The sequence below is a fragment of the Hypomesus nipponensis genome, chromosome 13 (assembly GCF_054491055.1).
Source record: "Hypomesus nipponensis isolate SF chromosome 13, ASM5449105v1, whole genome shotgun sequence".
NCBI lineage: Eukaryota > Metazoa > Chordata > Actinopteri > Osmeriformes > Osmeridae > Hypomesus > Hypomesus nipponensis.
In genome coordinates, this window is record NC_140373.1 from 13,060,359 (window position 1) to 13,085,432 (window position 25,074).

At 48.5% G+C, this 25,074-nt stretch overlaps 2 protein-coding genes across 3 annotated transcripts in view; both read left to right on the top strand.

Annotated features, from left to right (window-relative positions):
- abcc3 (ATP-binding cassette, sub-family C (CFTR/MRP), member 3) overlaps positions 1–17,461 on the top strand; it is a 40,079-nt gene extending 22,618 nt beyond the window's left edge. The window contains exons 9-31 of one of the 2 annotated variants that reach the window (XM_084671035.1): positions 1,099–1,276; positions 1,501–1,662; positions 1,959–2,051; positions 2,790–2,993; positions 3,473–3,619; positions 3,907–3,994; positions 4,460–4,526; positions 5,063–5,189; positions 5,622–5,798; positions 6,192–6,359; positions 7,328–7,511; positions 7,807–7,912; positions 8,082–8,238; positions 8,432–8,639; positions 9,581–9,891; positions 13,321–13,520; positions 13,806–13,932; positions 14,188–14,289; positions 14,972–15,118; positions 15,333–15,491; positions 15,683–15,849; positions 16,103–16,297; positions 16,765–17,461. In XM_084671035.1, the coding sequence (XP_084527161.1) occupies positions 1,099–1,276; positions 1,501–1,662; positions 1,959–2,051; positions 2,790–2,993; positions 3,473–3,619; positions 3,907–3,994; positions 4,460–4,526; positions 5,063–5,189; positions 5,622–5,798; positions 6,192–6,359; positions 7,328–7,511; positions 7,807–7,912; positions 8,082–8,238; positions 8,432–8,639; positions 9,581–9,891; positions 13,321–13,520; positions 13,806–13,932; positions 14,188–14,289; positions 14,972–15,118; positions 15,333–15,491; positions 15,683–15,849; positions 16,103–16,297; positions 16,765–16,876 (3,586 nt within the window). In that variant the 3' untranslated portion in view covers positions 16,877–17,461. Of the gene's footprint in view, positions 1–1,098; positions 1,277–1,500; positions 1,663–1,958; positions 2,052–2,789; positions 2,994–3,472; positions 3,620–3,906; positions 3,995–4,459; positions 4,527–5,062; positions 5,190–5,621; positions 5,799–6,191; positions 6,360–7,327; positions 7,512–7,806; positions 7,913–8,081; positions 8,239–8,431; positions 8,640–9,580; positions 9,892–10,914; positions 11,229–13,320; positions 13,521–13,805; positions 13,933–14,187; positions 14,290–14,971; positions 15,119–15,332; positions 15,492–15,682; positions 15,850–16,102; positions 16,298–16,764 lie in introns of both variants that reach the window. The other variant, XM_084671034.1, reaches the window with a different exon arrangement.
- Positions 17,462–21,731: 4,270 nt separating this feature from the next.
- On the top strand, positions 21,732–24,359 carry wfikkn2b (WAP, follistatin/kazal, immunoglobulin, kunitz and netrin domain containing 2b). The gene is made up of 2 exons (XM_084670462.1): positions 21,732–21,923; positions 22,217–24,359. Exons 1-2 carry the CDS (start codon positions 21,732–21,734, stop codon positions 23,744–23,746), a joined length of 1,722 nt encoding a protein of 573 aa, XP_084526588.1. The 3' UTR covers positions 23,747–24,359.
- Positions 24,360–25,074: the final 715 nt, after the last annotated feature.

Here is a 25,074-nt window from a genome sequence, read left to right on the forward strand (position 1 = left end):
CGCCCATGTTAGACCTGCAAAATCCTTTGGGACCTTTCCTCTCTTCTTGTTTATTTATTTTTGAACATTTGATAGATTCAACAGAGGCGTTTATATCTATATATATATATATATATATATATGTCTTTTTTTTTCATTCGTCATACCTTATTGGTGTTAAGTGACTTGTGACATGAAAGGCAGGTAGAGAGAGAGAGATACAGAAAGAGAGAAAGAGAGAGAGACATGCAGCAAAGGGCCAAGGTCAGACTTGAACCCAGGCCGCTGCACTCTTATCAGGTGAGCTTCCGGGGTGATCCCCAGCAGAGTTTTGTATCCAAAGTGACGGATGAGTAGTGCATGCAGACAGTACAGCAGAAGATCAAGGATCAGAAGTGCGTTGTTCTTAGCGTATTACAGTGGTCAGGGTCAAGGAACAGCCATGATGCCATAGAAACAGAGTTTCTAGAACAGTACCATCCATGTAAATCCTCCTAGAACCAGCGTTAATTACTGTACAAGGCCAGTAGAAGAGAGTACAGCACAGAATCAAGAAACGGAACCTAGAAACAGCCTACCTAGAACTGACCGGCCGCTTTAACAACAGGACTGGAGTTCTAGAATTCTGATCCATCGAATGTGAAGATGCTAAGGTCTAAGCAGTACAACGAGAAAGCAAACATTTGACTGTATGGAAAAAATATGGTCGGATGTAAACATGGGTTTACTAGCCGGGTATTGTTCTGTGTGAAGTGTACTGTCCCTGGTGTGTTTGCATGTGCCGCTGTGTTCGTTGTGGTGAGTTTTTTTGTGATTCAAATGTGTTCCCTACTCTGAATGTGTCCTATCTTAGTTGTGGGAGGTCGTATATTTAAATGTATTGATGAGGGTGAAGATTGCTGGGTCTGTTGGTCTCTCCTCTGTTAATTGAAGAAACCGTCCTTTCCCTCTCCTCTATCTCTCCCGCTCTCTCTCGCTCTCTTTTTCTCTCTCGCTTGCTCTCTTGCTCCCTTTCTCTCTCTTTTTCTCTCTCGCCCTTTCTCTCCCTGTCTCTCTTTCTGTCCTCCTCCCCCTCTTTCCCCCCTCTGTCTCTCGCTCCCCCTTCTCTCCCTCCTTCAGGATGTTGATCTCGTTCACCAAGGAGCAGAACGTTCCGTACTGGTGGGGCTACGCTCTGGCGTTCCTCATGTTCTTTGTGGCGTTCCTGCAGACCCTCATCCTGCACCAGCACTTCCAGTACTGCTTTGTTACTGGCATGAGGCTCCGCACAGCCATCATAGGGGCCATCTACAGGAAGGTACACACACGCACGGGCAAGCGCACACACACACACACACACACAAGCACAGTACATACACACACTGACAGATGCACACATCGAAACACAAACTACAAACACACACACATGGCTTTTTAGCCTACTAAGACTGAGACCCAAACACCTACACAAAAAGACACGCACACAACACCATTTGACCCTTCCCAGGAGTCTGTTACCCCAGTGTTCCCCTCCCTACCCAGTCTCTGGTGATCACCAACGCTGCCAAGCGCTCCTCTACCGTGGGGGAGATCGTCAACCTGATGTCTGTGGACGCCCAGAGATTCATGGACCTCACCACCTTCCTCAACATGCTGTGGTCCGCCCCGCTGCAGATCATCCTGGCTCTCTACTTCCTGTGGCAGGTGGGTGGCCACGCCCCCCCACTCCCAAAACCCAAATCTCTCCCATGTATTCTCTGATTGGTTGACCCATCCATCTTCCTCCTGCTGTGATAGGCTGTATGTGTGGCGCCCTCTGTGGAGACAGACATTACTGGTTGATAACTCTCTGTGTTGATTGAGCATGTCTCCTGGGGTTGATTATCCTACTCTGGTTTGTCTGGATTTGTTCCCAGTGATGGATCAGTGGGATGTATTGAAGAGCCAGGTCTGACGAGGTTCATCTGTTTGTGTGTTTTTTCTATGTGTGTGTGTTACAGAACCTCGGCCCGTCCGTGCTAGCCGGTGTGGCTGTGATGGTGCTCCTCATCCCGTTAAATGCTGCCATCGCCATGAAGACCAGAGCCTTTCAGGTGCCGGTAGACCACCAGGACACACACATACACACACGTACACACCGAACACACACACACACACAACCACACATGCACACGCAACCCCAAACACATGCACACCAAACACACACACAACCGAATACCTAACACGCACACGCGACACACACACAGCAGTTTATTTGTTCAGAAGGTACACAAGTCACGGTGAGTTGTACACAAATCATGTTGAGCAGCATCCGCTTGAAGTCAGACACCTGGAGATAAAACACTGACTCTGTCTGCTTCTCAGCTGGTTCAGCTTCTCCACCAGTTTCCTCCCCCCAGAAGACTTCAAATAGAGACAATCCTTCCGCATTAAAAGGCGTTATTTGATATTGCATTATTCATGGGCATGCTTTACTTCAGAGAAGTTGCACCGTTAGCGTATGAAGATAAAGCACAAATACTGTTTCCTTTTTAGCTTGCGTTGTTTTGCAAACTTCTCTGTGCTGCTCTCTGTGGTGTGCTTTGAAGTGCACAGTTCCTTCTCCTTTGGAACTTGTCAAAGCATCTTTAAATGCAGGATATGTTTTACTTTGAAATATGAATAACAGATACATGTTTAGTCCTGGAAAACCAACTAATAATCCTTTTTTTAAATATAATTCTCACTCGAGTCATTTCATTCAACAATCTTCTCTTTTTTGTTCTTTGGCATTTGTTCTCCCTATCTCTCTCTCCTCTCCGTCTCTCTCCCTCCCTCCCTCCCTCCCCCAGGTGGAGCAGATGCGGTACAAGGACTCTCGTATTAAGCTGATGAACGAGATCCTGAACGGGATCAAGGTGTTGAAGTTGTACGCCTGGGAGAACTCCTTCATGGACCAGGTCCTGGCCATCCGCCAGAAGGAGCTCATGGTTCTGAAGAAGACAGCCTACCTCGGCGCCCTGTCTACCATGGCCTGGACCAGCGCCCCCTTCCTGGTACGAACCGACACGACACCCCCTCCCCACCTCACGACAGCCTCTTTGTTGCTTGGAAGAGACATAGGAAGACAGTTTAAACCAACTCTGTTTCCAGGAAGGGACACGGGAAGACATTTTAGACCGACTCTGTTGCTAGGTAGCGAAACAGGAAGGCAGTTTATGCCATGTTTGTGGACAGCCACTGAGTTTTTTTTGCGTGTGTATGAGGGAAAATGTCAGCCAGAACTACAAAAACAGACAGAACAGGAGGACAAAGGACATAACATCAGTCATTTAAAAAGAAAGCTCCAGAAAAAGTTGCTATTCATCCAAATATGAGAGATATTGCCATGACTCAACATGAACACAAACGCCAGGAGGCTGTCGAATAGGGAGAGTGAGTCATTTTTAAGTGCAGGTAGGAGAGACAGCGTGAGCGATGCACGAGTTTCTCCCAAATACGCTCCAATGCTGGTTCCCCGATGGCCCCTTTACAGGTTGCCTTGACGACGTTTGCCGTGTACGTGACGGTCGATGAGAACAACATCCTGGACGCAGAGAAGGCCTTCGTGTCCCTGTCTCTCTTCAACATCCTCCGCTTTCCCCTCAACATGCTGCCTCAGGTCATCAGCAGCCTCGTCCAGGTGGGCCCTCGACTTTCTTCCTGCTCCCTCTCCCATTGCCCCCTTCCCTCCTTTCCTGTTCCCTCTATCATCGCCCCTTTCCCTCCTCTCCTCTTGCTCCCTCTCTCATTACCCCTTTCCCTCCTCTCCTCCTCCCTCTCTCTCTCATTCTCTGTCGTCATGATGAAAACATGTATTTATTGTATAAACAGGACCCTGCAGACCAAATGCTCTGGTAAAAATAACATTTACATTACTTTGTGTGTGTGTGTGCGTGTGTGTGCGTGTGTGTGTGGCGGGGGCTCCAGGCGAGTGTGTCTCTGAAGCGTATCCAGAATTTCCTGAGTCACGATGAGCTGGACCCAGAGTCTGTGGACAGAGCCAACATTGCCTCAGGTAAAACCACGTGTCCTCCCCACCACACACACACACACACACACACTCACTGCCGCGTCTCGCTAGGCAGGTTCCCACTTGTCCACTAGAGGAGAGGATAGTCACGGGTTCACAGAGTGGTAGAGGGCTGTTCTGTCTAGTCATGCAAATACTGGCTGTTTTCATGCCGGCACTTTGGAAAGGGTTTCTTTGTGTTCTTATGCCTGGGCTCAGTCAGTCAGTTATTTTTGTGCTCTGGGCTGCACTGTAGCTCATTGTGGTGTTTGTTTTGTCATGACTGAATCCATTAGGCTGTGAGTCAGAATATCACGAAGCGTCGTTTTTCACAAAATGACAAAGTGTCAGTCGTTGAACTGCAAAGCATTCCGCAAACTCGTTTTGAAAAGAAAATGCTGTGTCATTCTTAGCCGTCACATCCGGGTTGCTCTGCAGGAGGTAGTGATGTTCCGGTGTGTTCTCTTCCAGACTGTGCTGTCACCGTGGTCAACGGCAAGTTCACCTGGACCAAGGAGGATCCCCCTGTCCTGCACAGGTACGCCCTCCAGTTAGACCAGCAGCAGAGTCTGTCTGTGTGCCACTGATGGCACTGATGAACGAGTGAATGAACGGTGTCTCCCCAGTATCAACTTTATGAACGAGTGATGGATGTCTCCAGTGTCAACCGTATGAATGAGTGAATGAAGTCCCCCAGTGTCAACCGTATGAATGAGTGAATGATGTCCCCAGTGTCAACCGTATGAATGAGTGAATGATGTCTCCAGGATCAACCTTATGAATGAGTGAATGATGTCCCCAGTGTCAAGACGTATGAATGAGTGAATGACGTCCCCACTATCAAGACGTATGAATGAGTTAATGATGTCTCCAGTATCAACCGTATGAATGAGTGAATGTTGATGTGTCTCCAGTATCAACCATATGAATGAGTGAATGTTGATGTGTCTCCAGTATCAACCTTATGAATAAGTGAATGTTGATGTGTCTCCAGTTTCAACCTTATGAATGAGTGAATGTTGATGTGTCTCCAGTTTCAACCTAATGAATGAGTGAATGTTGATGTGTCTCCAGCATCAGCCTGATGGTGCCGCAGGGCTCTCTGCTGGCTGTGGTGGGTCATGTAGGCTGTGGAAAGTCCTCGCTGATCTCGGCTCTGCTGGGAGAGATGGAGAAGCTCGATGGGGAGATCTCTATTCGGGTACGTTTTCCCAGAAATGGACTAGTTTGCATTTATACGTGTTTTTTTATTGTGTAAAGGTTGAGCGTTTTCATCTGTTGGGTAGCTTGAGGCGGAACGGTCCAGCTTCGCTCTCCTGTACTGAGTCCCCGTCTTTCTGTCCTTTCTCCTTTTTCCTGTTTGCCTTTCTTCTCCTCTCTCTACCTCTTCTACTCTCCTCCTTCTCCTACTCCTCCACCCGTTCTCTTCCTCTGCTCACTTCTCCTTCTTCCACCCTCCTCCCCTCCTCCCTCCATCCTTTCTTCCTCCTCCTCTCCCATCCTCTCCTCTCCCATCCTCCTCCTCTACCCTCCTCCTCCCCCCATCCTCCATTCTTTCTCTTCTCCCCCGCCCCTCTCCTCCTCCCCCCTCCCTCCCTCCCTTCCTCCCTCCCTTCCTCCTCTTCTCCTCCAGGGCTCTGTGGCTTACGTACCCCAGCAGGCCTGGATCCAGAACGCCACGCTGAGAGACAACATCCTGTTTGGGAAGCCCTTCAATGAGCCAAAGTACCGCTGCATCCTAGACGCCTGCGCCCTGACCCCTGACCTGGAAGTGCTTCCTGGAGGGGACCAGACAGAGATTGGGGAGAAGGTATGGCCCTCCCTGACGCCCCCTCTTCCCCCTGGGTCTTCATAGTCTGAAGAGGATGTTGCGGGTGACAACATGTAGTGCTGCACTGACGGCTCTGTGTGTATCTTTGTTTATCCCTCCCTCCCCCCTCCATCCCTACTTCTCTCTTTCCCTCTATCCTCGGCCTCGCCCGTCCACACGTCCATTCTTCCCTTGCTTCCACTCTTCATCCATCCATCCCTCCCTACTTCTCTCTCTCTCTCTCTCTCTCTCTCTCTCTCCCTCAATCCCCTTTCCTCATTCGCCCATCCGTCCTTCAACTCTTCATCCGTCCGTCCCCATCTCCCCACCTCCCCCCCCCCCCCCCCACTTCAACCCCCCTAACTCCCCTCGCCCCCCCCCCCCCACCTCCAGGGCATAAACCTGTCCGGGGGGCAGAGGCAGAGGGTGAGCATCGCCAGAGCTCTGTACAGCGAAGCTGACGTCTACCTGCTGGACGACCCGCTGTCTGCAGTCGACGCCCACGTGGCCAAGCACATCTTCGACAAAGTCATGGGCCCCGACGGGGCGCTCAAGGACAAGGTGAGACCAGGGGACCACGTCCTCCCCTTCCAGAGGAGGCTGACCTCCAGCGTCTTTAGCCAACCTGCTGCCGTTTGGCTCCACCTTCGCACGCACACACACCCACACACATGTGTGCTCTCACACACTCGTATGGGAGTCAGATGGCTGAGCGGTGAGGGAGTTGGGCTGGTAATCAGAAGGTTGCCGGATCGATTCCCCGCCGTGCCAAATGACGTTGTGCCTTCGGCAAGGTACTTCACCCTACTTGCCTAGGGGGGGGAATGTTCCTGTACTTACTGTAAGGCGCTCTGGATAAGAGCGTCTGCTAAATGACGAAATGTAATGTATGTTCTCTCACACGCCCTCTCTCCCACACACACATGACATGGGCTGGTAGTCAGGCTGGGAGGCTTGTCAAGACTTGCAGTGAGAGTAAGACCAGTCAGAGGAAGTTGTAGCTCTTATCTGGTTTATGGTTTTAGACTCTCTTTACTGCCTCATGAACGATCATGTTTATGGCTCAAAGATAAGCTGTTAACAGTATAGAGTTATACTGAATGTGTCAACGCACTCTCAAGCGGATTCAGGGCCCTGTACGCCTGGACAGGGTGAAGTAAGGTTTACAGAGAGACTTATGCTGTGTGTGTGTATGAGTACTGTAGTCATGGCTCATTTCACCTGACTAGCTCACACTTTCCCCTCTGCTGATGATATGACTTACTGAAATCATGTCGGCAGTCATTTGATGCCAAGGTCCGGCAAGTTTTGCAAGCACAAAAGGTATGTCGCTCCCAAAACTGTTGGCCACGGCTGTATGGGTGTGAGCGAGAGTGGGGGATGTGTGTCAGAAAGCATGAGTGAGAGCCCACAGGCCCGTGTGTGAGATCCCATCTCTTCAGGGTGTCGCCTCTTGTCTTCATACATCAAACCAAACAAGGTGTGTTGTGTGTGTGTGTGTGTGTGTCCCCCTCCTCGTTTCCCTCCAGACGCGCATCCTGGTGACGCACGGCATCAGCTTCCTGCCGCAGGTGGACAACATCATGGTGCTGGTGGACGGGCGCGTGTCAGAGATGGGCTCCTACCAGGCCCTGCTCAAGGAGAACGGGGCCTTCGCGGAGTTCCTCCGGAACTACTCCCTCGATGACATCATCGAGGAGGAAGAGGCCACCGGTGCGTGTGTGTGTGAGGGGGCTATAGTGCGTGTGTGTTTGGGGGGTATCATGTGTGTGCGCTGGTTGAGTGTGTGTGTGTGTGTGTGTGGGAGTAGATCCTGTAACATTTTACGTTGTGTGTGAAACGAGGCACGTCTATACGTAGCTAACACCGAGCTGGCATTAGCTCAGACACAAAACATTCTAATGATGTGATCATTGAACAGTGATTGCTTTTCTCCCTTCTATGAAGCCGACCTATTATCCGTGGACCCCAGAACAGTTGAATCATTTCCATGTCATTATCCTCACAGAGGCCTTGATGGACGATGAAGAGTTCCCTGACGACGCCCTTAGCAACCACACAGATATGGTGTCCAACGAGCCGGTGGTAAACGAAGAGAAAAGAAAGTTCATAAGGTACACACAGAAGTGTCAGAAATCCACCTTTGCTGAGGGATGGACCCGCTGAACCCCTGTTCCCTGCTTCCTGACCCCTGCATGACCCCTGACCCCTCTCCCACGTCCCCCTGTCCTTATCTCGACCGCTGACCCCCTCTTCCTTGACCTTTGACCCCCCGCCCCGCAGGCAGATCAGCATCATCTCGTCGGATGTGGAGAACCCCAAGACGAGGTCGGTGAGGAAGCGGCTGTGCAGCGAGCGGAAGCATCCGGAGCCCCTGCCGGAGAAGACGGTGCCATCCAAGGAGAAGCTGATCCAGGCGGAGACCACCGAGACGGGCCGGGTGAGTGGAGTGGAGGGGCTCCGGGGGGGGGCGTTCGCCCCGGTCGTCCCTGTGACCGTTGCCGTGCCGACTGGGACGTGGAGGGTTTTTTTTTGTATTTTTTTTTACGCACGAAGATACTGTGGTTTTAAATATTCGACATTCTCCGCCCCTCATCTCCCCCCCGCTCCTCCTCCAACCCTCCGCCCCCCAGGTGAAGCTGAAGGTGTTCCTGGAGTACGCCCGGGCGGTGGGGCCCATGCTCTCCGTCTTCATCTGCTTCCTGTACTGCTGCCAGAACGCCGCCGCCATCGGCGCCAACATCTGGCTGAGCCAGTGGACCAACGACGCGGGGCTGAACGTCACGCAGGCCAACGTGCCCATGAGGGTGGGGGTGTACGCGGCGCTGGGCATCGCGCAGGGTGAGACGGCGCCCGTCTGGATCTCCTCAGATCCCTTTTAGATCGAGTCGATCCCCTTGGAAGTTCGCCTCCGGATAGGGATGTATGGCAGGAGACAGTTGACTTCTGGCGAACATCAAATCTTGGCCTGGGGGAAAAAAGTGGTTTTATTCTTTTACATTCAAATTGAATGAGTCATTTCCGAGAAACATATGTTGAAAACGTGTCTGGCTGTAAAGTCAATGCTGTCTGCGCATCCCACAATGAATCACTGTGAAGTGCTGTATGATTTCCAGTGAATGGTGTGCTAACCTTCTCACAGTCTAGTCTAACTTCTCGGGTTATTCAGTTCACATCCAACATAGAGGATATCTACTTTGACGCACAATCCCAAAGAGCTCCACCGCCCTCTTCAACTCCACGTCTTCTCTCTCTCTCCCCTTTACCTCCGCACTCCTCCTCCACTCTCTTCCTCCTCTCTCTCCTCTACCCTCTTACTCTAACTCTCTCTTCCTCCTCCACCTCTCTCCTCCTCCTCTTCCTCCTCCACCTCTCTCCTCCTCCTCTTCCTCCTCCACCTTTCTCCTCCTCCTCCACCTCTCTCTTCCTCCTCCTCCTCTCTCCTCCTCCTCCTCCTCCTCTTCTCTCCTCCTCCTCCTCCACTCTCTTCCTCCTCTCTCTCCTCCTCTACCCTCTTACTCCACCTCTCCCCACTTCTCTCCTCCTCCTCCTCCTCCTCTTCTCTGCTCCTCCTCCTCCACTCTCTTCTTCCTCTCTCTCCTCCTCTACTCTCTTACTCCTCCTTCTCCACCTCTCTCCCCCTCCACCTCTCTCCTCTCCTCTTCCTCCTCTTCCTCCTCCACCTCTCTCCTCCTCCTCTTCCTCCTCCACCTTTCTCCTCCTCCACCTCTCTCCTCCTCCAACTCTCTCCTCCACCTCTCTCCTCCTCCTCCTCCTCACAGGCATCCTGGTCATGATGTCTTCCTTTACCCTGGCCATGGGGAACATCGGCGCAGCCAGGAGGCTTCACTTTGCCCTGCTCGACAACAAATTTCACACGCCCCAGTCTTTCTTTGACACCACCCCCTTAGGGCGCATCATCAACCGCTTCTCCAAGGACATCTACGTGATCGACGAGGCGCTGCCCTCCACCGTGCTCATGTTCCTGGGCACCCTGTTCTCCTCCGTCTCCACCATGATTGTTATTGTTTCCAGCACGCCCATTTTCGCCGTGGTCATCGCCCCCCTGGCGTTCGTGTACGTCTTTGTGCAGGTACTGCTGACGCTGTCCGGTTGGGAAAGCAAGGATGTGAAATAATGCCTGTTTTTCCCCCCCTCTTTCTTTCTGAGGAAAAACAAAAAGTGCCAAATGGGGTGTTTCTTCCTGTTCCTGAATGGCATGCCGCAACTTGTCGCTTTTTATTCCCCCTCAGCTTTTTACGTTTGTACAGTGTATATGTGTCTTCCTCCCTCTCTCCTTCCTAACCATGCATACTCTTTCTGTCCCTGCCCCTAGCGCTCACTTCCTGTTCTGCCTGCAGCCTGTTTACCCACTGGCCCTCACACTATCTTACACACACACACACACACACACTCCTGCATGGGTTGAGTAAACACAGCGATGAAAGAAACTACGGTTCAGATTATAATCTGTTCACTGGTCCTCTATGGGGCCCTCTGCTATCATCATCTTAACACTAGCCCTGGTTGCAATGTGGAGTCTTTTGATAATACTCGAGAAGCGTTTGAGAGGGGGAATCGAGTTATCCCAGAGTTTGCATTGTTGGGGGCAGTGTTCTGTTCATCTTTGTTGTATGGTGCAACCAAATCAGGTCTAACCCAAAGTATTATTTGCCAGTGTTTCAAGATGGTTTCAAAAGGTGTTTCGCCACCTGCTGTCAACATCCAACTGTTGAGGAATAACAGAAACGGCCTGAGAGGCTGGTAAAAAGCAGTGACTAGAATTTGGGGGTATTTTACTGCCCCCTGGTGGTAAACCGGTGTGAACGCGGCTAACGCACTAATGGTCAGGTCACAATATTTCGGTGGTTTGATTCTATTTTCTTAAAAACAAGATATTTAGATTTACTGTAGTTGTTTTTCCCCACAGGAGTTTTTGATTGAACGTTATTCCTGCAAATGAATGTTTCTGACTGTGTGACCGTGAAGAGAGACAGAGAGAGAGAGAGAGAGAGAAACAGAGAGAGAGAGAGAGAGAGAGAGAGAGAGAGAGAGAGAGAGAGGGAAATCACTTCTAATTAATCAGGGTGTCGTTGTCACCTGTGCCCTTTCCCAGGTGTTCTGTTGCTGGGCAACTGCTTGCTGTGCCGAGCCTACGGCATGCTGCGCACGGCCAAGCTCATGCACGTCCTCATGCTCCAAGGAGTCCTGCGAGCGCCGCAAGCCTTCTTCGAAAGCACCCCCACGGGGCGGCTGCTAAACCGCTTCGGCAAAGACGTGGACACTATAGACACCTACATCCCTGACAATATTGACATATGGATGCGGACTTTTTGGTACACAGTGAATGTGCTACTCGTATGCTCTGTCCTCACCCCAATGTTCCTCATAGTCATAGTCCCGTTAATGGTGTTCTATTGGTGGGTCCAGGTAAATCAGAAACTCGTCTGCTAACTCATAAATAGCCCGCAGCATGCTGTCTGATAGATTGTGACTGTTGTTGTTGTCGCTGGTAGTCTCGTCGTTGCGTAGATTGGACAGCCTGTCCCAGTGTTGTAGTGGCAGCGTGGTTTGGTTGCCGTGTTGCTTAGTTCGACTAACGATGCTGCTGTGTGTTTAATACTATTGTGAACTGAAGCTTTATCTACGTAGTTGGGGTTAGTGTGGAACGGCTGTTCTCGTTTACAGAGCCACCCGTAGGTTAATGTGGAACCAATCAGAAGGAATTTGAGCCTTCGATATGAAATATGTTCATTTGGGGCTAAATTGTGATCCGTCAGTGGTAAAAGGAAAAGCACGGTGTCATGTTGCTGGGTGGTCGCTAGGGCGCAGCCGTTCTTTAGCTGTAGTTTTTCTGTGTGTGTGTGCGTGCATGCGTGCGTGCGTACGTGGGCATAGTTACATCTCCATGGTTACCTTAAACTTGATTTATCCTATTTTCGACAAGTCACTTATCATAATCAGTCCAAATCTTATGTTCATCCATCAATAATGTGTGCCTATTAACGACATATAGCCAACTGTTAGGAATACTAATCCATCCACTAATATTAAAGTGGCTTTAACTGGCTGTTACGCTCTCTAAGAACACTACCGTTTCACATCATTTTTTAGTTTTACTCATGTGATTGCCAGTATCAAAATTCGAATAAAGAAGTTGGTGTGATGCAAATTCACTACGCAACTGCTCACTCGGTAGCCTAACATTTGACATTTTATTCATTTAGAAAAATCTACAGTTTCACCCAAAGCAACATAGCAACGAATAGTGCAGTACAGTAAGACAGACCCTACTGTACAGCAGAAAGTCAAGGATCAGAATAGCATAGTTTCCAACAGTATTTCTGTGGTCATAGTCAAGGCCGTGGGCATGGAGTCAACATTGGGGGGGACAAAATCTGCTGGGGAGTCTGAGGGTCCCCCCCGGAAAAAAAACAGGACACCAGTATCCGTAATTTTGCGTGGTTTCCTGTTGTAGCGTAGAACATTGATACTTTATGTACATTTTTATATCAATATATGGGGGGGGGGGGCATTTTGATCAATTTGAATATTGGGGGGGGTGTCCCCTCAATATACATTATGATTACGGCCCTGGTCAGAGTCAAGGAACAATCTCTATGTATTAGACAGCGCAAAGTAACCGCATCTCGGTTACCAGGCATGGTGAACGGTAATATCTCTACTGCAATGCAACAATAGCATCTCGACCCTCTAACCATGGCTACTAACCACATCTCACAACACGTCACTTCTCACCACACCTTGCCCTGACTGCACATCCTCATATCCCTGGCACAGCGGCACCATCTCTCTGCATGGCTACTCAGCATCCTAATTCTTCTTCTCTGTCTCTAACATGGATAAGCCAAAGAATAAGGGACTCTAGTGGGCTTGGTAACTGATCTTACCTGTATAAATGTAATTTGGGGAACAGTGAAACCACTCACTACAACATTAGGACAGCACCGTAAACTTTAGCCAACAGTAATGAACATTGTTATTCCAATATCTCTGATTATGATTGATGAATTGTGCCTGTTTTCACACCAATTTGATTGAATAGAAGATTTGATTTGCTACAATTAAAAAGTGGTATTGGGGTCTGGGTCCAACGAAGACATCGGCAGAACTCGCAGATATTGTCTTAGTATAAATACATTATGCAAAGAAAAATGTTGACATAATGACACAAATACCTTTGGAAGCTACCTTATCAATTCCTTAGATAAAGTATTTATTCAATACCTCATCTATGCTACATGTACCCCATGTCGCATAGATAGATACAATTATGTTTGGTAAAAAAAAAAAAATCAGTGGAGGGAAATGATGCCCCGCCCACTGAACTGTAGATGTCTTGACCTCTGACCTCACCACAGTGTATGTTCCAAGCGATGCGTGTGTGTGTGTGTGTGTGTGTGCACGCTTTGCAGTAGTTGACTCAGTACTCAATACCAGTGAGTGTATCATGGCCATGGTAACCACGATGTTGTCCTCCTCCTTCCCCCCCCTCCCCCAGAGGTTTTACGTAGCTACGTCACGCCAGCTGAAGCGTCTGGAGTCGGTGAGCCGCTCTCCCATCTACTCCCACTTCTCTGAGACCGTCACCGGCTCCAGCGTGGTCAGGGCCTACGGGCGGCTCGACGCCTTCGTCACCCTGAACAACACGAAGGTGGACGACAACCAGAAGAGCTACTACCCGGGGATAGTGGCCAACAGGTAGGGGGCGCTGTCTGGACGCGACCCATCTGGAAGGTGGTGGTTTGTTTGTATGGTTGTGTTTGTTTGTGTAAGAATGTATGGAGTGAAGCTCAACCACCGTCTGGTTGGGGTAGTATGTGTCTGAATTTATAAATGTTTGTATTGAAAACCAACCTTGGTCTGGTTCGCATAGTGTGTGTATGGACTAATGTATGTATTGAAACCCAACCACCTAATGATTGGAATAGTGTGTGTGTGTGTGTGTGTGTGTGTAATGATGTACTGTGCTGTCGTCATCTGTAGGTGGCTGGGGGTTCGTATCGAGTTCATCGGGAACTGCATCGTGCTGTTTGCCGCTCTGTTTGCGGTCATCGGGAAGGAACAGCTGAACCCAGGGCTCGTGGGCCTGTCTGTGTCTTACGCTCTGCTGGTACGCTAGCGCTACATCAACTCTCCAGTACCAGCCTGTCTGTGTGTGCGTTTGTGTGTCTGTCTGTCTGACTGACTGGCCTTGTGTCTGCCTATCTGACCACGTGTGTGTCTGACTGACCATGTGTGTGTCTGACTAACCGTGTGTGTATCTGGCTGTGTGTGTGTGTGTGTGTCTATCTGACGGTGTGTGTGTGTGTGTGTATCTGTCTGACCCTGCGCGTGTGTCCGTCTTACCATCTGTGTGTTCCTGCAGGTGACCATGTCTCTGAACTGGCTGGTGAGGATGACCTCTGACCTGGAGAGCAACATTGTGGCTGTGGAGAGAGTCAAGGAGTACGCAGAGACCCAGACCGAGGTACTGTGAGGACGCCAGGGTATGAGTGAGTGTACTTGTCTGTGTGTGGGCGTGTGTATGTGTGCGAGTGGGTATGTGCGTGTGTGTGCGTGTGTGCATGTGTGTGTGGCTGTGTATCTGGGCATCAGAGAGCTCCTGGATCCCAGGAATAGGCTGTATTTGTTTATCTAGTTTGCATTTTAAAGAGGAACACTGTTGTTCTGAACCCTCACGCCAGGAACCCAAGCTGTTAAAAAGGCAGGAATTTACATCCATTCCTCTGGCCGTGAGCTTGCCAGCTTGGTCACATTCCTCATCCCAACTACAAGACCGTTAAACCACAAGCAAATCTCTCATTTGGCTGCTGTGTTCCTCAGCTTCATATTACGATACTGTACACACATGAGTCTTGTTGTTTTATTGCCCTCTCAAACTATACTGCTCCTCTCTGTGGTGCTCGGTTTATAGCTCTGCTACGTGTGTGTGTGTGTGTGTGTGTGTGTGTGTGTGTGGGACTGCTTGTTCATGCAATCCATGTTTACTCTGGGTGGTATTGTTAGAACACCATGTCCTGTTTAGACCCTTACACACATACTCCCACACATACATACAAATAACAAACGCAAACAACAACAGTAATAGAATGTAGTTGTCTGTAGGTCATGGCTACATATACTCATGGCTACATCTACTCTGTGTCTAGGCACCCTGGGAGATCGAGGACAAGAAGCCTCCGTCTGATTGGCCAACCCAGGGGAACGTGGAGTTCCGGGACTACAGTGTGAGGTATCGAGAGGGCCTGGACCTGGTGCTGAAGAACCTCAGCCTCAGTGTGAAGGGAGGGGAGAAGGTGAGCTGGCAGGGTCCCTGCTCCTGGAGGTGTGATGGGGCTAGGTGACTGTAGCATAAACACTCACCAGTTAGCCTGAATACAGAGTTGTATGCTGGGAAAGATTCCTAACCCATGATTCTTACTGTATACTGTATATTGTCTAAATGCTGTGTGTGCGTGTATTTAGGAGTTTATTTGTGTATGTGTGTGTGTGTGTGTGCGTGTGTTGTAGATTGGTATCGTGGGCCGTACCGGGGCTGGGAAGTCCTCTATGACCCTTTGTTTGTTTCGACTGCTGGAGGCGGCTGGTGGAGAGATCACCATCGACGGAATCAAGATCTCTGATATCGGACTCCACGACCTGAGGTCCAAGCTCACCATTATACCCCAGGTACACACACACCGACACACAAAGACACAGACACCTATGCCAATTCAAAAACACACACTTGTGCACACACACGCGCACACAGGATACATGAAGAGACAGATTGACTGACTGAAGGACGGACGGACAGACAGACAGACAGACAGATTGACAGACAGACATTTCTCTGAGATGTCTCGTCTGGTGTCCCACAGGAACCCGTGCTGTTCTCTGGGTCCCTCAGGATGAACCTTGACCCCTTTGAGCATTACAGCGAGGAGGACGTGTGGGGGGCTCTGGAACACTCCCACCTCCACAAGTTCGTCAGCAACCAGCCGGCCAAACTGGAGCTGGAGTGTTCCGAGGGAGGAGAGAACCTCAGGTAAACTATTGCCGGGTCAAAGGTCATACCTGGGAATCAGTGCCAGTAGGCCATGATGGAGGGAGTGATTTTAGTTGGGTTCTGTTCAGTCATGACAGAAATGGACGTCTTACACAGATAATAATGTGTGTGTACACGTGTGTTTGTGTGTGTGTACGTATATATGTGCGTGTGTGTATGTGTGTGTGTGTGTACATCTGTGTACATGTGTGTACATGTATGTGTGTGTGCGCATGTGTGTGTGTGTGTCCAGTGTGGGCCAGAGGCAGCTGGTGTGTCTAGCTCGTGCTCTGCTGAGGAAGACGAGGATCCTGGTTCTGGATGAGGCCACGGCTGCCATCGACCTGGAGACGGACGACCTCATCCAGTCCACCATCAGGACCCAGTTTGAGGACTGCACCGTCTTTACCATCGCTCACAGACTCAACACTATCATGGACTACACTAGGTAGCTCACACACACACACACATAAACAGACTCAACACTATCATGGACTACACCAGCTACGCCACACACACACACACACACACACACACAGATACTTTGAGGTTTCTTTTAGTTCAGGATGTCATTGATCCTCCATTGCTCTCTTTCCACCCTTTGTTCCCTCCTTTCTCCTGTACCTTCTCCTCTGTGCTCCTTTTGATTCTCTCCCCTCTATCCTCCCTCACTTCTTCTCTACCTCATGCTTTACTCTCCCCTCCTGATCCGTCCCCTCCCCTTTTTATTGCTCCTCTCTTCCTCCTCCTCCTCTCCTCCTCCTCCCCTCCTCCTCCTCCTCCTCTCCTCCTCCTCCTCTCCACCTCCTCCTCTCCTCCTCCTCCTCCTCCTCCTCCTCTCCTCTCCTCCTCCTCCCCTCCTCCTCTCCTCCTCCTCTCCTCCTCCTCTTCTCTCCTTCTCCTCACACTCTGCAGAGTGCTGGTGTTGGACAAGGGACAGGTCGCTGAGTTTGACACTCCCTCCAACCTCCTATCACAGCGAGGCATCTTCTACGGCATGGCCAAGGACGCAGGCTTGGTCCAGTAGCTCCGCCCCTTCTCCCAGCACCCCTTCGGCTCGGGACCAATCCCATTTCTACTCAGGCCGCTGTACATTAGAATTCCAGCTCTTGAATTGGAACAGTGACGTTTTAATTTTCAGTAGGAATTTGTATCTTTTATTTCTGTGATTATTGTCATGTCACTTACCTTTTAGTTTAGTTGGTGGAAATGGGATTGGGCCAATCTCTTGTGTCAGTTCCATAGTGCCTTGTGAAAGAAGAGAATGCCAGTGAATGTATCGTTGCAGCTGTCCATTGCAAAACCAGGATAAACATTTGTTATTTGTTTGTTTTTTGTAGGTCATCTTTTTCTACAAACTGTGCCACTGTAATTTCCAAACACACACAAACACTGTTTTGCAACGAACCCAGCTATTTTTATACTGTATCTTTATTTAATCTTTTATTAAATCTTTTCAGAGAGTTGTCTTATGTAGGGAAGTTTGCTCAGTTGGTTGTGTGATTCTTTTGTGAACCAAATCTGTAAAAACTTGAATTCTGTACTACCGAAATATATAAAAGATGGTCATATCTTTATAAAAAAATATATACATATATTACAAAAAGCTTAATTTCAGGTGTTGTTGTTTTTATTTAAATGTTAATAAAACAGACCCAATTGTAATACGAGACAATGTACTGTAAATTGCATAAATGAAGAACTCGATTGAGAGGTTTGTATTGGTCTCATCCCACTAGAGGGGGCAGTATTCACACAAATTCACCTTTGGGTTAAGAAAGGCCAGACATACAGACAAATGACTTGCAGACAGAACAACATTGCAGACAGATGCATAGACTGGCAGACAGACAGGCTGGCACACAGATCTAGAAACTGACAGAAAAACAGACAGACAGGCAGATTTGCAGCCCGACACACTACCAGCCAGACAGACATGTTGAGGCTGCTGAATATGAACTGTAAAGTTACACCTGTTTCTGAGGACACTTGGCGGTTTGGGAACTGCACTGGATTGAATGAAGTCTAAACACAAACAGGGTCAAGTTGCCATCAAACTAACAACAATACATGACAATGCAAACATTCCTGGGAGACATTATGTAGCTGTATGGTATTCATAGGAACAAAAACGGTCAATGAATTGAAATCTTAATAACCACGAATCTCAAAGATTTCATCACCTCAAACATGCAATGAGAAGTTCTACTGTTGTGACTCAGCCCCTGCTTCACAGAGCTGGTCTGAGGTCTAATATAACGCTCACCGTCCATAGCACTTCTGGTCCTTGATCGGGTCCTGACACACAAACATGAGATCCGGGCATTTCACACACGCACACATAGACACTCACCATCACACACAAATATGCAGACACTCACGCAAACACACAAACACACCCACTCATGCAAACGCACACACTCACACTCATGTTAACAGACACAAAGACACTCACAAACTCTCTCAAGCAGACACATACATGTACACACACACATACAGACACATGCATACACACAAATACACACGTACACCAAACAAACACAAACCCTCATCCATGGGAGGGCCGTTTATTATCAGACACCTCACAGCAAGAATCCCTCAGCCCAGCTCAATGTACTGCCAAGTCTCAGTGTCATCCTATGTCAGGCATCTCTGGTGTTCTTCTCTTCCAGGAATACATGTGCCTGGGGTGACACACTTCAACCTACTGCCACATGAAACAGTGGCTGAGTTGGCACTGCAAGCCTCACACAACCTCACCTTTCAGTTTGTGCCGCGGGCACAGGAATTGGTATTTACTGAATGATTGAAAACAACTCCCCACCAAGTGGTTATGAAGCAAGAATCTCAACAAAGTAATCTTTGTTGTAAAACGCTGTGTCAGGGTTGCCCCAAAGGATGTTAAATTGACTCGTTGAAAGCCGTCTCTGTGAGGACGGAAGACAAAAACTGACAGTTGGGTGATGGGAAGAGTTTGATAATGGCTATCCCCTTGAATGCTGTTCAGAGGTGCAGATTTCTATCGTACAATTACAAAATGTGATCTCAGAATCTGTGATCTTCTGATTTAAGTTCTGAGCGAGCTTTTACCAAACCACTGGACTGGCTCCATGTGAAAGTGGTTTTGCTTGTTCTTTCTATCTTACAACTGGATATTAAGGTTTTGCCAACTTATTAGTTGTTCTCAAATGCTGCATATTGTTTCGTAACAGTTTCAGCTAGAATGATCACTCATAAAGCTATAAAATCCTGAAACAAGAATTTTGTTGTTGCTTTTTTCCTCGCTCTCCTCAAAGAAACCCTGTATCCTTAAATACCCTATTGCTAAGGGCATAACGTTTAATGATTTTGTACGATTTCGAGTACTCATTCCATTTAAAGATTTTCGTGTTTACCTTGTCATGTCTTCAAGAAGATCGGTCTATAATACCTGTTTATAGCCTCCAGAGCCATCCATCTACACAGGTTCTGACATGAGTTTATTAATTTCTGCTCCAGATGAAGCATTTCATTTGTCACTGCCAGACGGCAGGAGGGGTGATAACAGATGCCATCTCAGGTGAAAGTCTGCCCTCACATGTTACCGGCTTACGTTACAGAATGTTCCGCAGCTTTCCATTTCCTGGTTATTGTTTTTTACATGAAATGTTTTCATCCATCACTCTTTGTCGAACACATTGGTTTTCTCGCCGCAAAACACATCCCTGGTCCAGGCAGGTCTGGGATGAACCCGACCGACCCTCCGGTTCTCTCATGCAGGCTGTATTTATATAATCAGGCTGGATGCCCACAATGAAGGATTGGGTGTGTGGTGCGGTTATTCAAATGCATGATTAGAAAAACATGGAAAAACGTGAATGAATTTCTGCCCAGAGAATTGTTGTGTCCCCTACAACAGAAATGTTACATGCTGGCACATGGGATCAAGCATTTGTTTCTCATTTGAAAACACACGGTATAAAATGGCGGTAATAGGATTAGAACTATTAAAGTAGGTCCACTCACATGAACATTTAGCATGCGGCCATGTATGTGTACAGACACACACACACACACACACACACACACTGCTGTGCTTTGTTGTGTGACGTGGCTGGTCTGTTATGCTAAGTCGAGTTTGCTTGTGTTATGTTGTGTCATGTGTTGTGTTATGCTGTGGAGCGTTGCATTGCACTGTATCATATCTCTGCCCAAAACGTCTGGGTTCAATTCCCTTTTCCTTAGCCCACCTGATCATGCAGATGGGTTCAGTCCAAAGGGCACCTGAGGATAAATCATATCGGTGAGCTACAGCACCACCAATCCCTCTAGTAGGGCCCGCAGGTGGTATTTAGAGGGGAAGTAAATCACAACACAAAGCCAGCCTTTGTAGAATGTGCAGAAAATGTACTGTGTGTTTATCTGAAGCAGCTCAACACTAAGGAACCTGAGACGTGGTCTGACAGGACGGCAGAGCACAGATGTGGTCTTGAGAGGAGCATGGAGCTGCATGACCCAATGGGAGGCCAAGGGCACAAGGCTGCGATAGAGCATGCATGCTGTATGAAGCATAAATGGACTGATAATGTAGGGGGTTAATACTTTGTGAGTCAATGTTTCCAGATGGTTGCATATCTGCATAAAACAGTGTGTGACCAAATCACTAATGTGAAGTGTACATGTACTGTATAGTAATCCTATGAATAAATGCCGTTTGTAGTAGGACTAATACAGCCACTTAATGAACAGGGAGGAAGCACAAGTCCAACAGCATCAACCTGTGTCCTCATGAGAACCTTGTCAGTTGGATGCGGTAGGAATCATTTCTTTTTTTCATGGTACAAGGTTAAATAAACCCCATGATGAACATTACTGAGTACATAACAGTCCCAAGACAGAAATGATTCTTATTGCCTTGAAAAGGCAATCCAAATATTCATACAATGTGAATCTTCTTTGAAGTAGACCTACATTTATGTATCTTGCTTGCGTCTCATTTTACAACTCCGATTACATATGAATGGGGTTTATGTAAAAGTACCTATCCTGCGCCAAACTAAAATCAAATGTAATCGTCAGGCCAAATCGTATTTTTATTTCACAAAGGGCTACACTGACACTGTATATTTCAACACCAACCTTGCCATGCCAGCAACAGATACGGTTGTATTTAAAATTGACATCATCGCCGATTATTCACATCAATCCCTTGAATTAGGCTACTTAATGAATACAACAACAATGTTGCGAACATAAGATACAAACTGATTTCTTAAGTTATTTTTATTAGGCAAACTGCTAACGCTGAAATGTGAATTGCATTAGCCTACGCCCATGGCGGACAAACATTAAATCCATATTGCAACGTGAACATAGGCCGTAGTCCAGCTCCAACTGCCAATTGTGTTTCCATGCGCTGTGTGCCTGCAGTTCACTCTTACAGTATTGAGGCCTGGAAAGGGTTAAATGGGGATACCAGAAATCCTTTTAACAGGCAGGTGCGCCCCAGCCCCAACCCCGGTTTACCACTGATGTTTTTTCAAAGTTATTTCAACATCCTTAGACGCAATTCATAACTGTCATAGGCGAGCAACTTGGCTAGTTACATTGTTAGACAGACCGCATGACTTAGAGAATATTGTGTCAGAAAGTATAAATAGTGCATCCACATTGCATAGATGCCTTATCGAACTGGACCTTCACAGTGATCTCATTATTCCAATAAGTTTGGAGTAGTAGTAATAAGTTCTTTAAATTAATTTACCCTGCAGACGTTTTCATTCTGTTAGATTTTTGATGACATTTTAACATTTAAGAAAGGCATATTTTGACAGTAATTTTAACTACAAAAAACTTTCGATTTTCTCTCATCGGATTTTCGTTTTAATCTTCGCGCGCTGGAGATGTGGTGGATGCTGTTTCCCCGGTGGATCTGGTTCTTACTCTGCCTAGGAGTCTGTATGGACCACCGGGTCAGGACCATGTCGGTGGCCCGGGTAGCCTACTCCCATGCGGGTATCTGCCCCAACGAGATGAACCCTAACTTGTGGGTGGACGCTATGAGTACCTGCATGCGGGAATGCGAATCTGACCAGGTGCGTTTCTGACCCATGACGATTGATTTTATTAAAATGTTATAGCAAAGTTTTTAAATATTGCCATTTAGGCTACTAAACTATATGTGCTGTATTTATAATTTAAGTGTTTTCAAACGCTTCAACTTTTTTCTTGACACTTTTTTCTTGATTATCAACATAGCTAAAATCGAAGTAACAAAACATTACGTGTAGGTTTGACACCCACATTTTTTCCCCGACAAAGAGTAATTCCATAGTTTTACGTTTTAACCGTTTTATTGCCTTAATCAGAGTAATTTTCTCCTCCACAGGAATGTGAGATGTTTGAAAAATGTTGTGCCAACGTGTGCGGCAACCAGAGTTGTGTCGCGGCTCGCTATGTCGACGGGAAGAAGGGTCCGGTGGGAATGCCCAAGGAGGCCACGTGCGCCAGCTTCATGTGCACGCAGCAGGGCTCCGAGTGCGACATCTGGGACGGGCAGCCCGTGTGCAAGTGTCGAGACCGCTGCGAGAGAGAGCCGCACTTCACCTGCGCCTCTGACGGTATGACCTACTATAACAAGTGCTACATGGACGCCGAGGCCTGCTCCAAGGGCTCCTCTCTCTCCGTGGTCACCTGTCGCTTCCACCACACCTGGCCCAACACCAGCCCTCCGTCGCCTGTGGAGACCACCGTCCGACCAACCACGGCCCCTCTCCAGGACACCACCCCGCCCGCCAAAGATTCCCAGGCGCCCGTCCTGACCAGCAGCCCCTCCCACCAGTCGGTAACCGTTGGCGACACGGCCAGCTTCCTGTGCGATATCAGCGGGCGTCCCCAGCCAGAGATCAGCTGGGAGCGGCAGGAGGCAGAGGGGGTGGAGAGGGTCGTCATGAAGCCCAACCACGTCCGAGGCAATGTGGTGGTCACCAACATCGGCCAGCTGGTCATCTACAACGCCCAGCCCCAGGACTCTGGCATCTACACCTGCACGGCCCAGAACCCCTCTGGCTCCGCACAGGCCCACCACCCCCTCACCGTGCTCCCCCGGGAGGCCCCGAGGAGCCTCCAGCCCGAGAACCAGACCCGCTGCCAGGCCGAGGAATGCATGAGACCCCCCGACGTGGAGGAGGAGTGCGCCGAGGAGAAGGTGAGCTGGTACTACGAGCCCAAGAGAAACACCTGCCTGTCGTTTGCCCACGGCAGCTGCGGCTCTGGCAGGAAGAGCCTGGACAGCTACGAGGCGTGCATGCTGTGCTGCGGCCCCGACTTGGCCGAGCCCTGCGGCCTACCCAGCCTCCAGGGGCCCTGCAAGGCCTACGAGCCGCGTTGGGTCTACAGCAGCACCCTGAGGCAGTGCCAGTCCTTCATCTACGGCGGCTGCAGCGGCAACGACAACAACTTTGAGTCCAAGGAGGCCTGCGAGGAGATGTGCCCCTTCCCCAAGAACCACCACTGCAAGGCCTGCAAACCCAAGGGCAAGATGGTGACCAGTTTCTGCAAGAGCGACTTTGTCATCCTGGGACGCATGTCGGGGCTCACTGAGGACAAGGACTCGGGCCAGGCCCTGGTGACCGTCGAGGAGATCCTGAAGGACGAGAAGATGGGCCTGAGGTTCTTCGGCAAGGAGCCCCTGGAGGTCACCTTCCTGAACATGGACTGGAACTGCCCCTGCCCCAACATCACGGGCGTGGCAAGCGAGGGCCAGGTCATCGTCATGGGAGACGTGAGAGATGGGATGGCGGTGCTGCAGTCGGAGAGCTACGTGGGGGCGTTCAGCACCCGCCGCGTACGGAAGCTCAGAGAGGTCATCTCCAAGAACACCTGTGACATTCTCAAAGAGTTCCCCAGTACTCAGTAAGCAGGACTGAGGAGGCTTTGGTGACCGTCCCTCACACATGTGAGAACCACTCCACACACACACACACACACACATACACACACACACATACATCTCCACACGCTCGCAACGTTGCACACCTTCACATATACACACTTTCGCAGACCTCCACGCAAACACACTCCTCCACACATCTCCACACGCACACAGACACACCCAAACACTGACTGTCACGATAGACCTGATGTCATATGACATTGGCTATCAATGATGTTTAGTTTTAAGACAATCCATCCGATCACTGTTTGATAAATGGCTTGGTGCATGTCGTACATTCACATTGATAAATGTTGTCAAATAACATCCATTGTGTTTTCATTGTGAAAATAGAGTAAAACCAAAATCTGTTATAATCTGTATCGTTTTTCCAAGACGTTCTGCATGTGTAGTAACCACAGCATGTTCCTCATCCTTGTTCTTTATTTAACTTCCATTAGTCTTTCTCCTGTTCTATACCTCCTTCCTTCTTATGCATTGAAACATATAACATAACATATCGTTTCCCAAAAAAATTCAGTCTTTGAAGTCCAGAAAACATGCGAGAGAATTCCCAGACCTCTCCGCGGAGCGGTTCTGTTGCTGATGCTGGTTCTAAATTCATCTAGCATGTTTGTGGACACTGGAGACATCCATCACAGTTCTCAGGCCCCCCAGTCTTGCCCCTCAGTGTTCCTGTGGTCTCTCTCTCCCCCCCCCCTTTATCTCTCTCTCTCCCTCTCTCTATCTCTCTCTCTCCCTCTCTTAGAAATGAAGGTTGCAGACCTGCTGCCTGTCATTGCTCTTGTAAATACTACTCTATCCAAGCAATGTCAGTTTGGTATTTTTATTGTCTTTTTTAGTTTCTCTTCACATGGTAAATCCAAGTCGATGTTGTGTGTTTTTGTTCCCTGCATCATGGTTCTTGAGTTTTTTTTGTTGCCCTTATGTGTGTGCTAGGTCTCTGTTAGTGCACTTAGTTGTGAGTTGTAATATATTTTCTCAAAGGTTTCTCAAACACTAATAACCAAGAAACATCTTTTTTTATGCTTGCCTTTCATCTTAAAACCTGTGTTGCTGGCTCAGATTGTTGCTATTTATTTGATAAAAAGCCTTTTTGTTGCTCTTTTGCCAACTTTATTTTACACAATTGAAACCCTTTTAATTTGTTCTCTCTACAACTGCCTCGTATTTACTCTTTATGATGTTTTGCATAAAAGTGTGTGTGTTATAAATAAAGGTTTTTGGATATTGCTTTGCCTCTGTGGTCTGCTTATGTGTGGTACTGTAGGATCTTCTTCCTCTCCTTCTCT

Coding starts and splice junctions, on each gene's coding strand:
- wfikkn2b (XM_084670462.1), top strand. CDS start 21,732: ATGTGGTGGATGCTGTTTCCCCGGTGGATCTGGTTCTTACTCTGCCTA. Junction 21,924..22,216: donor GGGAATGCGAATCTGACCAG/GTGCGTTTCTGA, acceptor TCTCCTCCACAG/GAATGTGAGATGTTTGAAAA.